The 15,192-nt window shown below is 34.9% G+C and overlaps 1 protein-coding gene across 5 annotated transcripts in view; it reads right to left on the bottom strand.

Moving 5' to 3' along the window:
* The window catches only part of SEMA3A (semaphorin 3A), a 657,947-nt gene that overhangs the window by 92,431 nt on the left and 550,324 nt on the right, over positions 1-15,192 (bottom strand). For all 5 annotated transcript variants that reach the window (XM_007504009.3, XM_056799471.1, XM_056799472.1 and 2 more), the window contains one exon: positions 9,282-9,401. In XM_007504009.3, coding sequence (XP_007504071.1) covers positions 9,282-9,401 — 120 coding nt within the window. The remainder of the gene's footprint in view (positions 1-9,281; positions 9,402-15,192) is intronic.

The raw sequence follows: 15,192 nt of genomic DNA, 5'->3' as shown, positions 1-15,192 counted from the left end.
CTTAAGGGGAAAAGAATCAGTATTAATGTTTTACTTTGCATCAGTTTTTAATTTAATTAAAAAGTAACACTTTTCTCCAAAAAATAAAATTATAAACAAAAAGTAATATAACTTGTTTAATGAAATATGTCTTTTTATGTTATATATATGTAGTATATGAATAACTTAAATGATGCTAAATTTGACTGTTGAAAGTATTTCCATTTCTCATTATAGGTATCAAAATTAAAATTTTTTAAAAGGAAGCTTAAAAATATGTTCTTTGAAATTTTGATGGATCTGTGACCTCAGTGAAGTGGCACAAATTCTAAAAGATCTACCAATCTGGAAGTGCTGTGATTAATTAAGCATTTATTAAACCCTCACTATGTTTCAGGCACGATGGCAGGGTTAAGGGATGCAAATAAAAATGATACCATTCTAAGAGAAATTGTACTCTAATGGAATATAAAGTGAGCACATGTATATGTATTTACAACATAAATATAAAGTAAATAAATACAAATAAACACAATTTATGTCATTATATTACTTTTAAAATCATGGATAGTCAGTAACATATGGAAGGACTCGTCACCAATAGATTTGACAGTAGGTTGCTAAGCTCCTTAGCCACAGCAACTCATTCATTTATTCTTGAGGCAAAATCACTTATTGTATAGAATTAGTTCATGATTCATTTTTTTAGTAAGGGAAAAGGCATTAATTTTATAAATGAGAAAGAAGGGATACCATGAATTTTCTTGTTACCTAATTTTAATATTTAGCCACAGAGAGAGGTTTTTCAATTAGAATTTTCCACCGAGATCGTCAGTTATTTGTATCAAGTCTACCTTTGATAGCACAATAAGCCTGTTCCTTCTACTAACAGAGATTAGAACATAAGTGGCATTTTCATCAAAACTATCCATGCCATTATAATTCAATGAACTCACTTGGCATCGTTCAGCTTTATCTGGCTAAAATCCTTTAATTCCCCAGCCCCTGCTGCTTACGTGCTCTAGGCTCATCACACTTAACCTCTGCTTTGGCTTCTCAGAGAAGATTGTGTTTCACCCCATTCATAGTTTCAATAGTCCTGTGAGCCACACGCAAGTGCCTGACTAGCCCTTTATACTGAGCACACTAATCTGATTGTTTTTCCACTCTACAAACGCTGGGTCAACAATCAAGCTGCCCGCCAGAAACTAATTAATTTGCAAACAGGCTTCTATTTTCACAGAGGGAAAGCTTTTGAGAGCCATGTCAGGGAGTCCAGTCACACCATGGTTACATGTATTGTCATGGCATCTTCTGAGGAAAGCTCCTTGCCCACTGTCACTGCACACACGAACTCAGATTATCCAGTCAATGGCAAATCCCTATTGAACACCAACCAAACTCTGAATGCAGTGACTGCAAGAGAGGAAATTGGTACAGACAGGGTCTGGACTCATTAAGCTGGTGGTTAGAGAAGAAAGGGAGAACCAAAAGCTTAGGGGGAGAGGCAGGGATGGATATTAAAATGTTTGCCCCAGCTAGCGTCCTCTTAGTTGTTTAATTTTTTAAATACAGTTTAAAGGGGAAAAAGTAGCCTTCTTAGAAGGTAAGAATAGTACTGAAAAGTGATTTAGGAGAAGTTAGCTACTAAAAGAACTGGCTCCAGATAGTATCCTTTCAGATGTTGAATGTTTCGCACAGTTTAAAGAAAAAAAAAGTGACATTGTCAAGAAGAATAGTATGAAATCATGATTTAGTGTACCCCTGGCTAACTCTAGTAATTCTGCATCTGTAAATAGGATTTATATACCATAATAAACATTTCATGGACTCACTATTATCTTTTGAATCATGGCATTGATGGAGAGGTCAGTCGAACTACAGTAGTCAATAACCACTTTGTGAGAACTGCTTTGCAATTATCTGCTGAAGTTTATTATTCTGAACATTTAAAACACAATAATAAATGCTGTGGAAAATAAAATGTAAAAGGGATAAGTTTTGCATTTTCTCATCCAATTCATACTATTCTCTAATTTTTTATTAAACATTTCACATTCATTGTTTTTCTATTCATAACTACATGTAGAGAATAATGACTCTTTTTTGCGGGAGGGGGGAAGGATCTGTGATTTCATTAGCATGGGAATCATCTAGTGTGGAAACTGGGATCAGTAGATCAGAAACTAAATTTGTCATTTATAGTCTTAGAGAGGTGCTGGAGAAAACTCAAATTAAAGGTGGCTTTTCCATGATCATACAGTAGTATGTGTTCTGGTCTTGGAAAGGTCATCTCACTTTCCCCTAGGCCAATACTACCTCTTAACAGCTCTTCTATGACTGCTAACTGGTATTAACACTAAGTAATAGGGTTTTTATTATTTTATCTCAAAATACTAAGGATAGCACCACAATAACATAGAACCAACTGCGTGGGGAAGAGAGCTTATGAACTGTAGCCAAAGCAGGAGGATGTGCTGTCTGAGTCAAGAAGTACCAACTAAAAAAGCCGTGCCTTAGGTGAGAAATAGAACGGGCATAGTTCTGGGACTCAACTGATGCCCTGACCAGTGGCAGTATTGTTACAGCTCTCCAGGGAGAGTCTAGAGGCGAGATGACCATGGAGGAAAGGCCAGAGGGCTTAAATCTTCTTAATGATGTCATCATCAGGATGGTCAAGTAGGTGCTCCCTGAAGGTGTCAACATCTCCAAAGGGGACCAAAGTACCATATCCGAGGCCACCACTATGTTAGTGTGGTGCACCATGTCTTGTGCAAACATTTTTGAAGTGAAAGGAAATTGGAAGACCATATACACTGGTGATATACTGTTGGCCATGGAAGAGCAGGAATTTCAAGGATTCCTTTCCCCTTTGAAAGAAAGAATATAGATGTGAACAGAAAAACAAGAAATGATAAGAGTAGTCTAAAGAATAAAGGAGAGATACTGAGGAGCCAGAGAAGAGCTGGGAAGATAATGATGAGGATGATGAAAGAAAAGAAAAGGAGGAACAGAATGATGAAGAGATTGAAAATTGAGCTTCATGGAGAAAATGACAATTATGATAAGGACACATAAACTGTGACCTTTTCATAAGGTAAGGTTATAAGCTGCCATTACTTTGATTTTACAAGGAAGAACCTTATATTTTACTTCTTTTTTTGTGACCCAAATTTCATACAAGCTTTTATTTAGGGCTATAGAGGCAACTCAAAATTGGAGACATTAGAATTCTGAGCATGAGTAGTGTGTGAAAGAATGATTGAGGCATTCTGGATTGCAGGCATTATCTAAAAAATTTGGGGTAAAGAATTAAGTTCTCATTCCTTTGGAAGTAACTTTCAGTAAGGTGTTATTTCCTGTGGTTTGTAAATGATTCTTCCTGAGTCTTCCTCTAGTCTCAATCTCTATTTTCCACTATGTCTGTTTTGAATTTTGTACTGCATCATAATAGTGGAGGGCTGTTATCTGCTATTAAGTAGGCATTTCACCTCAAAATTCTTTCCACCTCTTTACGGAACAAAGATTGAAAACAGACTTTCACTTACATATAGTCCCTTTTCTTTTTGTTTTGTAGTGGAAAGACCATCCTGTCATTGCATTCATAAATCTAAGATCTGGTTCATAGGATCTTTCTATTGTATCTTTTTGTTGCTATTTTACTTAAATCTCAGTCAGTCAATTAACAAGCATCATGGCTATGTGTAGTCAATGTATCAAAGTTGAAGGAGACTTACAGAAAGGCAGAAAAAAACATAAAACCAAAAGCTGCCCCAGCCTCTTAAGGAGCTTATATGCAAATGTGGGAGTCACCTTATTTGTATGTAAGGAGGAGTTGGAGAGAGATTTTGAAAGGAAAGGCCTCACAAAGAAAATAAGACTTATATACTGTTTCAAATGAAACCAAGGATTCTCAAGATGATACAATAAACAAATGACAGAATCTACCTCATCTGATTTCCAATCCTCTACTTTTCCCAGTGTACCATTCTGCTTCAACTGGGGTTTTAGCAAAACAAATGATTGCATTTTTGGTAGGAATATTGGGAATTTGAGACAATTTCAGAGGTCAAAATACATAGCAGATTTAGAGCAGATGTCAGAATAGAGACCAAATGGAACTAAAGATCTTGACTTTGACACCTCTTGGCTAGGTGACCCTAGGGCATTTTCCTTAGCCTCTCAGCATTGGGAAGAGTTGCCAATATGAAATAGTAGAGTGAGTTTCCTACATTGATGATGAATTCACAGGTCTTGACAAAATTTTTTAAAAAAATAAATGCTCATGATTCTCAACAGAATCATCAAATATATCTATGACTAGTATCCCTTGATGACTTTTACCCACTCATAAGAGAAATGCCACCTTCATTGGAAAAGTTTTCCTGATTTCTACACATCCTTCCCAACTGTCCAATTTTCTAAAGAGCACTTTAAGATACTTTATTTGGACTTTCCTTGATCCATGTTTTATTTTTCTTCTGATTAAATTAGTCATCCATTCCTTAATTAGTTTTTAGCTCCCAAGTTAAACTTTATTTTTTAAAAATTATATAGATATAGGGGCAGCTGGGTGGCTCAGTGGATTGAGAGCTAGCCCTAGAGACGGGAGGTCCTAGGTTCAAATCCAGCCTCTTACACTTCCCAGCTGTGTGGCCCTGGGCAAGTTACTTGACCCCCATTGCCTAGCCCTTACCACTCTTCTGCCTTGGAGCCAATATACAGTATTGACTCCAAGACGGAAGGTAAGGGTTTATAAAAAAAAAATTATATAGATAAAAAACTCTTTATAATATGGAAAACAATGATTTGGCTAGATTAAGAAATAACATAGACTTACATTTTCCTCAAGTGTATTTTCTTGGATTGCCTATGAGAAATATCTTTTATCAAAAGTTATCAATAATAAGAATATTATTTTCATTTCCAGGCTTCATTTATTTTTCTGACAGACTAAACTTTCTTTCAAATGAGATAGGCTAAGGCAGACCCTTTTCTTTTGGTAGAAGGTTGAACATGGAAAATGAATCAAGGAAAGATGAGGTAAAAAGGAAGTTAATGTTTTGGCAAGGTTGGCTTGTTTGAGAAAAAAGTACATTTTCAGGTCACACAAAAATGATTAGCAGTTTGAAAGTAAAAAGACCTCACAGTTTAACTTGATTGTGTATTTTTTTTCCAGGAAAATATTCAAGAGAGGTTTTATGTTTTTTGTCTGAAGGTGAAGGACTTTAAATTAAGTGAAAGCAAAGCAAAGAAAAACTGCCAAATTTTGATTTAGCAAAATAAAGATTAATAACCACATTGAAACATTGTGCTAATTTATTTCTGATTTCAAATGAGAAATATATTCTGAATAGATTTCATTTTTTAGATTCTTATTTCATACATAGTCTTTATGCAATTATAACATCAACTAAATATATGTATATGTATGTAAAATATTATATCATGTGTATATGCAGCTATTCATTGAATGTCCAAGGCCATCTCATGGCAATTTGTAATCTGCAATAAAGGGAACAAGGCACAGTAACTGCCAGAAAATACAATACAAATGCCATAAGAGGATTGTGTCCTTGTTTCCTGTCTCAAAGCCTGTGAAATTTAAGAGGGTTTTTTTTTTTATTATTGAATGTTCACTCAGTTCCTATAATACTCAACTGCTTATGTAACCGTAAAATAAGGATTATGAAGGACTTTGTCTCCAGGGTACTGAAACACGCTAACTGGTTTAAAATATTAAGCCACAGACATGGTTGGAAAATGGTGTCATCAAGAGGTCTGAGAGTCACAAAAAGCAAATAAATTTTAACATATCTAAAATGTCCAATTTGATCCTCCTTTTTAACTAATAGTTTCCATCATTGCTGACTTTACTATCAGGCCACATCTTGAATTTTTTCATACTTTACTATATATAACAAGGAGAAGCTGTTAAAGTATTTAGCTATAATGACAATTAACATTAGAAATTAGGTAAAAAGGTCCTGTACCTGATGTGGTCTAGCTAGTTCAGCTGATTCCAAATATTAAATTCCTCTTCTCTAATTTTCAGAGCATCCTTAGCAAACCTAAGCAGAAGAATTTGTACTCAGGTACACCTTTTGCAAGCCCCAGAACATAATCATATTCCTCAGACAAATGAAACTAAAACAAAGTACTGAGCAGGCTAGAAATCAGTATGTTTTCTAACTCTTCCAAGAATGATTTTATGGTAGTAACTAGAGTAAGAAATTAAAACCAAGAAAACAATGAATACCAATGAGTGAGCATAGTGTCCCTTCCTACAAAATGATTTTCTATTTTTAGCTATTTTCTGAAAATTACAACTCTGACAATTTAACTAGAAAAAATAAACTTAGAATAATGATTTGGGACTAAGGAGCGCCCCATATTGTATAAAGTCTGTTTATTTAGAATATTTAGAAAATATTTTAAATTCTACTTCCATGCATCAGATTTGTTTTCTCCTTAGTGGGAAAGAAAATATTAAAATAATTCTGAAATGGGCCAACTTTTTGCTGCAACAGAGAGGAATTGATTTAGGTAAATTAAAATGTCAAATGCCAAAGTAAATGTTCATAGCCCTGAACACCACTCAAAAAGAATCTTCTCAGATAGTTTTGAGGGTCTGGCAGTTCTGATGATTATGCAGAACATTCTTATTCCTCAAAAGTCATTCATTGTATGCATGAATGTATAAACATCATGTCTCCAATTTTATTCCAGAATGGTATTTAATTTCGGATGGTTTATGATTCCCAGTCCCTTGGTTCTATCCGATATGGGACTACGTTCTCAATCTTAAAACAGTCCTGGTTTCTGCACCCTGTCAGATGTAGCCTCTGTGCTAATTTGGGAAAATCAGTTTGCACATTTTGTGCTGAGAGACTGATAACTGAATTCCCAAAGGAATTACACATTTTCAGAGATGAAGTACAGAGCTGTGGACAATGGCTATGTTTTCCCATAGTGTAAATTCTTCAGCCTCAGCTGTCATCCTGCAGGTCTGCAGTACAAAAGCAGCTTCAAGTTGATGACTTGGCTTTATTTCCCCAAGGCCATACGAATGAAATGGGTGCTTTATTCTCCTTAACATCTCTACCTATTTTTACAACTCAGCCTTATTTCTCAAGGACACTGAAAACCTTCCTGACCTTCACAGGTCACATTAGCCCAGAGTCTGCCTCTGAGAGTTCATAGCTATACACCCCCCACACCCCATAGACTTATAGATGCACACACGTATGTATATCTGTGTGTCTGTGTGAATATAACTATACAAGTATGCATGCATATATATGTAATATATATTTCCTTCTGTACTAATAACACTAATTGTGAATGACATAGTATTTATGGTTTCTCTACAAATACTGCCATTAAGGCATCTTGAACAGAGGAGGAATTAAGCTGACAACTTATGAATCAAATACACTTCAGTGAAAGTATCACGGAAATAAGTGCAGAACCAGTGTTAAAGGTCTAAGTTCAAGGGGGGGACAGCATGTGCAAAGACTTGCACTCCAGACTTTAAGAGCACAGAACCTGGATTCATGATGTGGTTCCATTTTCTTTGTGTATTCATTTGTAACTGCACATTTGAGTCAAGATGCACCCAGCTAGGTTTCACCATCTAATTCACAATCATAGTATGGGACATAATGCATAATGAAAAACACTCATGAAATCTAAATAGAAACAAAAGTAAATATCTACTTTTCCTTTTGTTTGCTTGCTTGGTGACTGCTTAAAATATTTCTAATCTTTCTTAGGCATAATTGCTTTATATATCTTGTTCTTTTTTAATTGTTATATTCTATTATTTGTTACTTAATGCTAAACCACTGCTTGGTCTAATATAAAGGACCTAAAGCAAGGAATTAGAAAATATCATTTCTAGTACCAGCTCTGACATGATCTATGGAATCTTCAGGAATGTATATTTTCTGCACTCCAGAAGAAGAAAGTCAGGAAGCCAGGACACGGAATATTCTATATGAGGGACAGCAAGTAGGGCAGTTCATACAGCATAAAATGGATCTAATTGAAAGTAATGCCAGTCTAGCTGTGTGACCCTGGGCAAGTCACTTGGCCCTCATTGCCTAGCCCTTACCACTCTTCTGCCTTGGAACCAATACATGGTATTGATTCTAAGAGAGAAGGTAAGGGTTTAAAAAAAAAAGAGCAATGACTATAAAGGTAGACTAGAGTCAGATTAGGAAGGATTTTAAATTTCAGAAAAGTTTGTACTTCATTCTAGATGCAAGAAGGAACCACTGGAGCAAGTTTATTCTGTATGCTTAATATCTGGCCACAGTGTTTCAATTGCTTACTCTTTCTTGTACAAAATTAGAATAGGGTTATTTTTCCCTTAAACCTTGTTGACTCCTTTTTGAGATTTGATTGGCAGAGGGGAATACTCAGACTTCTAATATCACTTCATCATCACCTGACTATAAAACAGACACTAAGAAACTCTAGAAGGACTTGAAGGATTAGCAGGTGGCTCATGATAGACAAGAACAACTAAGCTGTGGATATAGTACTGGGCTTGGTGTCAGGAAGATCTGAGGTCACATCTGCCCTCAGACACTTACTAGCTCTGTGATGCTAAATAAGTCACTCAACCCCATTTGCCTCAGTATCCTCATCTGTAAAATGAGCTGCAGGAGGAAATGACACATCACTCTAATATCTTTGCCAAGGAAACCCTAAGAGTTGGACACAACTAAAGAAAAATGACTCAACAACAACATGATAGGTAAATCAGGCAAGGGAGCATTGATAAGCTTAATCAACTTGAGATGTTATTAAAGTCTACTCTAGTTGAATACCTTTTTTCTGCTATGGCTATGCAAATTTATTTTGACATCTGCTAAGTGACCAACAAATGTCTCATTTTATTCCAATATTAGCAAACTGTTTAAAATCAGGTCCAGTCCAGGATATAGCCTAGCTTTCCCCTTTTCCTAAACCTTGATCTTTTTCTTTCCACAGAGAAAATCCTTCATGACCTCAGTGTAGGCATACAGCAAGAAGTTTTTCTGAACCTTTTATCTCTCTTCTTTTTGCATAGTTTTCTCATACTCCCTAATCATGAAACCACCACCATTAAGTTCATTAAAATATAAGGTAATATTTTATCCTTAGTATACAAGAACCTTAGTACACAAGAACATTCAAAATCACTGACATCAAGGGCCAATCCAGTTTTTAACTGATCAGTCTTTTGCATCTGGATTGCTGAATTTTAAAATATCCAACAAAATCTCCATTTTATTATTGTATGTTTTACATACCATTTAGCCACCTGGAATCATGCTGCTCTGTCCTAATTGGATGGTGGTGTCCAAGCGTTCGGAAGATGGCAAAATCTCGTCCCATAAAATCAGCTGCAGTCCCAGAGTATAATTCTCCATCTAGGCAGTGATAGAATATAGCAATGAATATATTCTTTGACATCATTTTACAGGCAGATTTTTCAAATGGATATAGCTCATGAGAGTAAAAAAGAAGGCATTATACTTAATTTTCCCTATATCAAATCCATAGTTTTTAAGACCTCAACTAAGTTATCATCCATGTTTTTTTTTCTGCATTTGTCTGTGGACCTAATAGCTAAAGAAATATAAAGTAAAAATGTCACTAAGGATAACTGAAATGAAGACTAATTTGGATTGGTAGATTGTAGAATATGTCTAAGAGAATTATATATCTTTATTTCTAAATAATAAAAATGTAACATGAATAAGTATTGCCATATTTCAGTTCTATTGGTCTTGTTCAAATAATGATTCTTTATTATTTTTATTCACATGGAAAATCAGAATGGCAAAGTGGATAGAAGTAGCCTGTGAAATAGCAACACCTAGACCCAACTACTCTTTCTGACACATCCTACCCATTTGTCTCAGGGAATGCCTTAAACTCTTAATACTCTAGGAAACTATGAGACTGTCACGTATGGAGACTGTAGAAATGCCTTGATGAAGAGAGATTCCTCATCCTGGAGTTCTCTATACCAATGAAATCACAAATATAATGATTTTCTGGATCCAGTATATATATGTGTATAAACATACAGTATGCATACTGTATCTATAGGTGTATGTAGTATATATATATATGTATATGCACATAAAGATACATAGGAATGTATGACTATACATATATATGCTTTTGAAATAATTGTTTTATTACTCAAAAGTTTTTGTTATTTAGACTAAATATTCTCAAATTTTTACACTTTGAGTTTAGCAAATAATATTTTATATAAAAATAAATATGAAAGGTAAGACTTATCTAAGCCTGTTTTGTATATGAGACTCTGAGGATTTATTTTGATTCAAAATTGAGTTTTTTCTCCCAAGTTTTGGCATAGCATGACTTTCATGATGATTCACATTATAGTATTCCAAAAGTAAACCAGTTTTGTAGTACCTGGTAGTACAAGGAATTCCTTAAAAGTTGAGGTAATTCTGACATTCATCAATTCATTTCAATTTCTATGATAAAGTAAGGGATAAATCTCAGAAAACAAACATTTGTTGAATAGGTAAATAAGAGAATGGAATTAGATGACCAATATTTGTCTGATGTGGGCTATTGTTTTTCAGAAAATATATTGCTATCTACAGTAAGCTTTTTAAGAAAAAGATAGATTTACATTTACCCCAATACTTTATTATTTTTATATTGAAACTTAAAATTCTGTGAAATTTTTGTAAGTGGCATACTTATTCTTAGAATTTCTTAATTAAGAGGATAAAGGCATATCCATAATTATTAGTATATTTATACATCATTTTAATACTTTTTAAAGAACTCTATTATCCTATTACATCTATGGAAAATAAATTACATAAGTATGAATTTAAGTGAGGAAGGATTATATATCTAATTTTTTCTTTTATCATCATCAATATTTACTTTTTCATCCTTAACTTACAAAGACATTGTTCAAAATGTCCTAGAAATATTTCCAGATTTCCAACCCAAAGCATTTCTTTTGCTGAAAATGGACTTTATAATCTATCTGGATCACATTAGCTAGGAAGAATCTATGCAGAATTAGACAAATGCTCAGTGAGAGCAGTTTTTCTGTCTCTGAACAGCCCTGTACTGAGAATGAAAAGATTTCATCTTGAAAAAAATCTACCTAATGTTTTGATCTGATTTGTTAGATAATTGTGCAAAAAGCATCTGAAGTAATGATGTTTAGGCACTTAAAACTAGAAAACCACATAACTAAATAATAATATAAATATTTTTTTAAAATTAAACCACCCATCAAGTTCAAATTCCTGAGCAGATTCAATGGTAACATACTATAAAAAAAGTATCCTGAAAGACCACCAGGCAAAGAAAGAATCTGTGTTAAAAGTGCACAGATGTTATAAAGAGACCCACCAATTGGTTTCAAAGGAAGCGATAGAGTGAAATATTTCATCTCATGGATATTAAACTGATGGTTATATTACTTCAATGTTCCTTCCTATTGGCTAGTATTTTATGCATTCTTCCTTTAAAAGGAATTGGCTGCCTATGTATGAAAAAGGGATATTGTGGATTTTTAAATTTTCGGTGAAATATTTTTCTTGGTCTGAATGTGAACCTATATTTTAAACATGTGTTGTAGGAAGTTATGGCCTTTAGTTCCTGAGAAGGTAGCGTGACCCTCATGCAGAGCTGCGTTGGCGCCTGCAATTGTGGTTCTCAGACTTAGGAAGTTCTTCCTAGGGAATACCATGGTGAAGCTCAGCTCTAGCCTATGGGTCTTGTTGCTTGTGCATTTTATCAAAGGGTCCAGAGGGAAGGGTTTAATTCCTAACTCCCTTGTAGATTGTGTGGAGCGTATGGCCAATGAGCTCCAGAGCAGAGTTTCTGGGCTTCCTTGACTTGTGAGTGATGAGTCCTTGATGTGATTGTGGCTAGGACCAACCCTAGGCTACAGATCATAAATGTTGAAATGGAATGCAAGCTATTCAGTTTTCCTTTAGTCTTGGTAGTTCTAGTGCCTTTGCAGAAAGTAGGTGATTACTTAATGCTTATTCCATAATATTGGAAACAAATCTCTAATCTTTATGCCAAAGCCAAAGCCAAAAAAAAACCAACCAAAAAACCGAGTTGTATGCCTATAGCAAAGGACACATTCTGTCCTTCCCCCTCCCAAAAATGAAATGATAATGTTAGCAGTGAATCATAGTGACTGCACCAAAGTGAGGAAAGTTGAAAGAGATCAGTAAGGTTAAAAATGAAACACATACAGTAGCTAGATTTAAGTATGGCAAGTAAGAGAGAGAATTCTAAGTGAAACTAGGAAGCAGGTCTCCATTTAACGGCTCATCTGTGACATTCAACTTATTGTGGGGAAGGTGGGAAATAATTACAATATTATGTAAAATATGTTCAGCAGAGACAGAACCTTATACTTTTCTATAAGAGACTTCTCTTAACGAATTCCAAACTGAATTTTGTTATTCCCTTCTCTTTGAGCAGAGAAAAATCAATACAACTTAGGGAGAAGATAAGGCTAAGCTAAATTCCTTTTTTGGCAAAAGATAGGCTGATATTTCAGAGAAAACTCAGGAGAAGGAAGAGCTATTAATTTCATACATCACTTTTGAAACTTTAATAAATTATGTGAATGACTTCTAGGCTAAGTGAAAGTTGGAGGGTAATTTGGGGTGTCTCTAGCCATGGAGAAGTTGATTCCATTCCAGAGTAATGCTCCTTTAAGAAGGTGTTTATGTGTGGTGGTGAAGGCTGAGTCCAATAACTGAATTGTTCTTACTGCTCTCTTGGGTGCATCATTCCACTGCTGACCTTCAATTACATTCAATAAATACTTAATTTTCCCAGATCTTGGCTTTGTTTTCCTACTTGGATTTCTGGCAGGGGAGGCATGTGTGTATGTGAGTGTATGTGCTTGTGTGCAAACATATGTTTTGGAGGGTACAAAGAGAGTCAAGAGGGTTGTCTGCTGGCAGAGATTTCATTCAGGAATATGATTCCTTCAGAGTCAGGGTGGTCTCCTTATGATAATAACAACTTCACATTTTTATACTGCTTTCAAACTTCCGTTTGGCCTTCCTCAAAAGAATCCTGGGAAGTATTTAATGTAAATATTATTGTCTCTGTTAACCAACAGGGAAACTGAGACAGAGAAGTTATGTGACTACCTTAAGGTCACACAGAGAGTAAATGCTTAATTAAGCCAGGCTTCAGACTCCAAATCTTCTGTACTCATTAACCAGTTTCCTTTCCCCAACAGCATGATGTTTCTACAAGCATGAGTAATAATATCCAAACCATGTAATTAGCAGAATATTCCACTGTTGTAGGACCATTAGCCAGAATTCTGATTCTATCAGTAAAACAGCCTACAAGATAGTTTTGGCCATTGTACTAATGTATAGATAACATATGCAACTCTTTAGGAAGATCAGAAATTCCTCAATGGCAGTGCCTTTGTCTTATTATTTTGGTTTAAAAGCTAAAATTGATAAAGGTTTGATTAAGATGTTGGTGATTTTAATTAATTTCATTTATAAGCATTTTTGTTAGTGCTAGTTTAGTCATGGATAGACACATTTTAGATCTGTTTTTGTAAACAATTTCTTTTCACCTGAAATAGCACTACATTTTAAGTATAAAATGTTATGACAACTATTTTATTTTACATTTCTATATGGATATGCCAAATAGTATTATTCATCACTTAATATTGTTTTTGACTTTTGAAACATATGTATGGAGATGTATAAATGTAGGCATATGTGTGTTTCCATGTTCATGTAATATGTACATATATGTATTAATACCCTAATATATACTAATACATGCACACATATGTCTATATAAGCTGTTCTAATAGTCTTAGTACCGTTTTAAGTGTTAATATTTGGAGACACCTTTTGTGTGTGCGTGTGTGTGCATGCATGTGTGTGTGTGTCCGTCTGTCTGTGTGAGAGTGTGGAGTCACCAGTGAAAACCAAAAATAAAGTTTTTTGTGTTTTTTTTTAATCTTAGCTAACCAATTTGGGCCCAGGAAGTGGTATGTGGGGGGAAACCAGTTGCAGATACTCTGTCCAGTAGTAGCCTTATACCTCATCACTACAGAAAGCCCTCTGTGGAGAGTCAGATATAACAAAAACAAATAAATGAGCCAAAAATAAATTGGTGCTGGCATGCATACCAAACTGGAAATACCATATACTAACTGTCAAAAGAACGAAGTTACCATCTGAATGCAACTTCATTTTTTCTCACTGTAAGCTTTCTGAGTCTCTGAGTGAAGTTTCCTTCTGAACTAAACAAAGAAGACAGTTCAGGGAGCTCTAAGAGCATTTTCAGCATGTTTGAGATACCAAGGCACATATTAAACAAAGGTCACATATACTCTGGATTTTCTTTACACAGCTCAAAATAAAATAAAAATGTGGCTTAGAACAGTTAGGGTGTTGGATTACCATTCCTTAGATGGGTGAGGTGAGGGGAAATAGAGGACAAAGAAAATACATCCTGCTGATGCTTCAAAATTAATATTGCAGGTGAAAAATGTAGACAAATGTAGGCACAAACCAAATACATCTCATCCAGTTCCCATTTTACAGCCTAAGCTCTCTAGTAACCAAAGAAAATCACACTTGCAGTGTAGCATAACAGTTAAAAAGAATTGAGGGGGGATATGTGGGTAAAAGCGTATAAGAATATATATCCAATGGATGAAATTATGCATAATGTAGATACTTATGTTTGTGTGCATATATGCATACACACATATATTATATATACATATGCATACACACACATAAGCAGTTTTCTTATTTGCTAATCTCTTCTTTCCCAGGGCAAAGAAAGGATCAAGCTAAAGAATAAAAACTGGATTTTCATAAACTACCATTCTAGTCATTACTTTTTTTATTCCACATGCTATATGCTCCATTTAAATTATACCACTGTAGAGGAGCTGGATTGGAACATTTTCCCTCCAAACCGCTGAGTGCTCAGGCTGTAGCCAGATCTCCTCTAAAGCAACATATGGCTCAGTGTCAAATGCCTTACCCATAACTCTATGGTGACCACTCATTGCTCTTATTGGTACCTGAGCAGGAACTGGATTTTTAAAATGGATTGAACCGTGCTTCTCTGTCTCCTTCTCTCTTTCCATTTGGCCAGTCAGTGTTATTCAAGCACATGCCTTCCACT

The sequence above is a fragment of the Monodelphis domestica genome, chromosome 5 (assembly GCF_027887165.1).
Source record: "Monodelphis domestica isolate mMonDom1 chromosome 5, mMonDom1.pri, whole genome shotgun sequence".
Classification (NCBI taxonomy): Eukaryota; Metazoa; Chordata; class Mammalia; order Didelphimorphia; family Didelphidae; genus Monodelphis; species Monodelphis domestica.
This window is presented reverse-complemented; position numbering and strand designations above follow the sequence as displayed.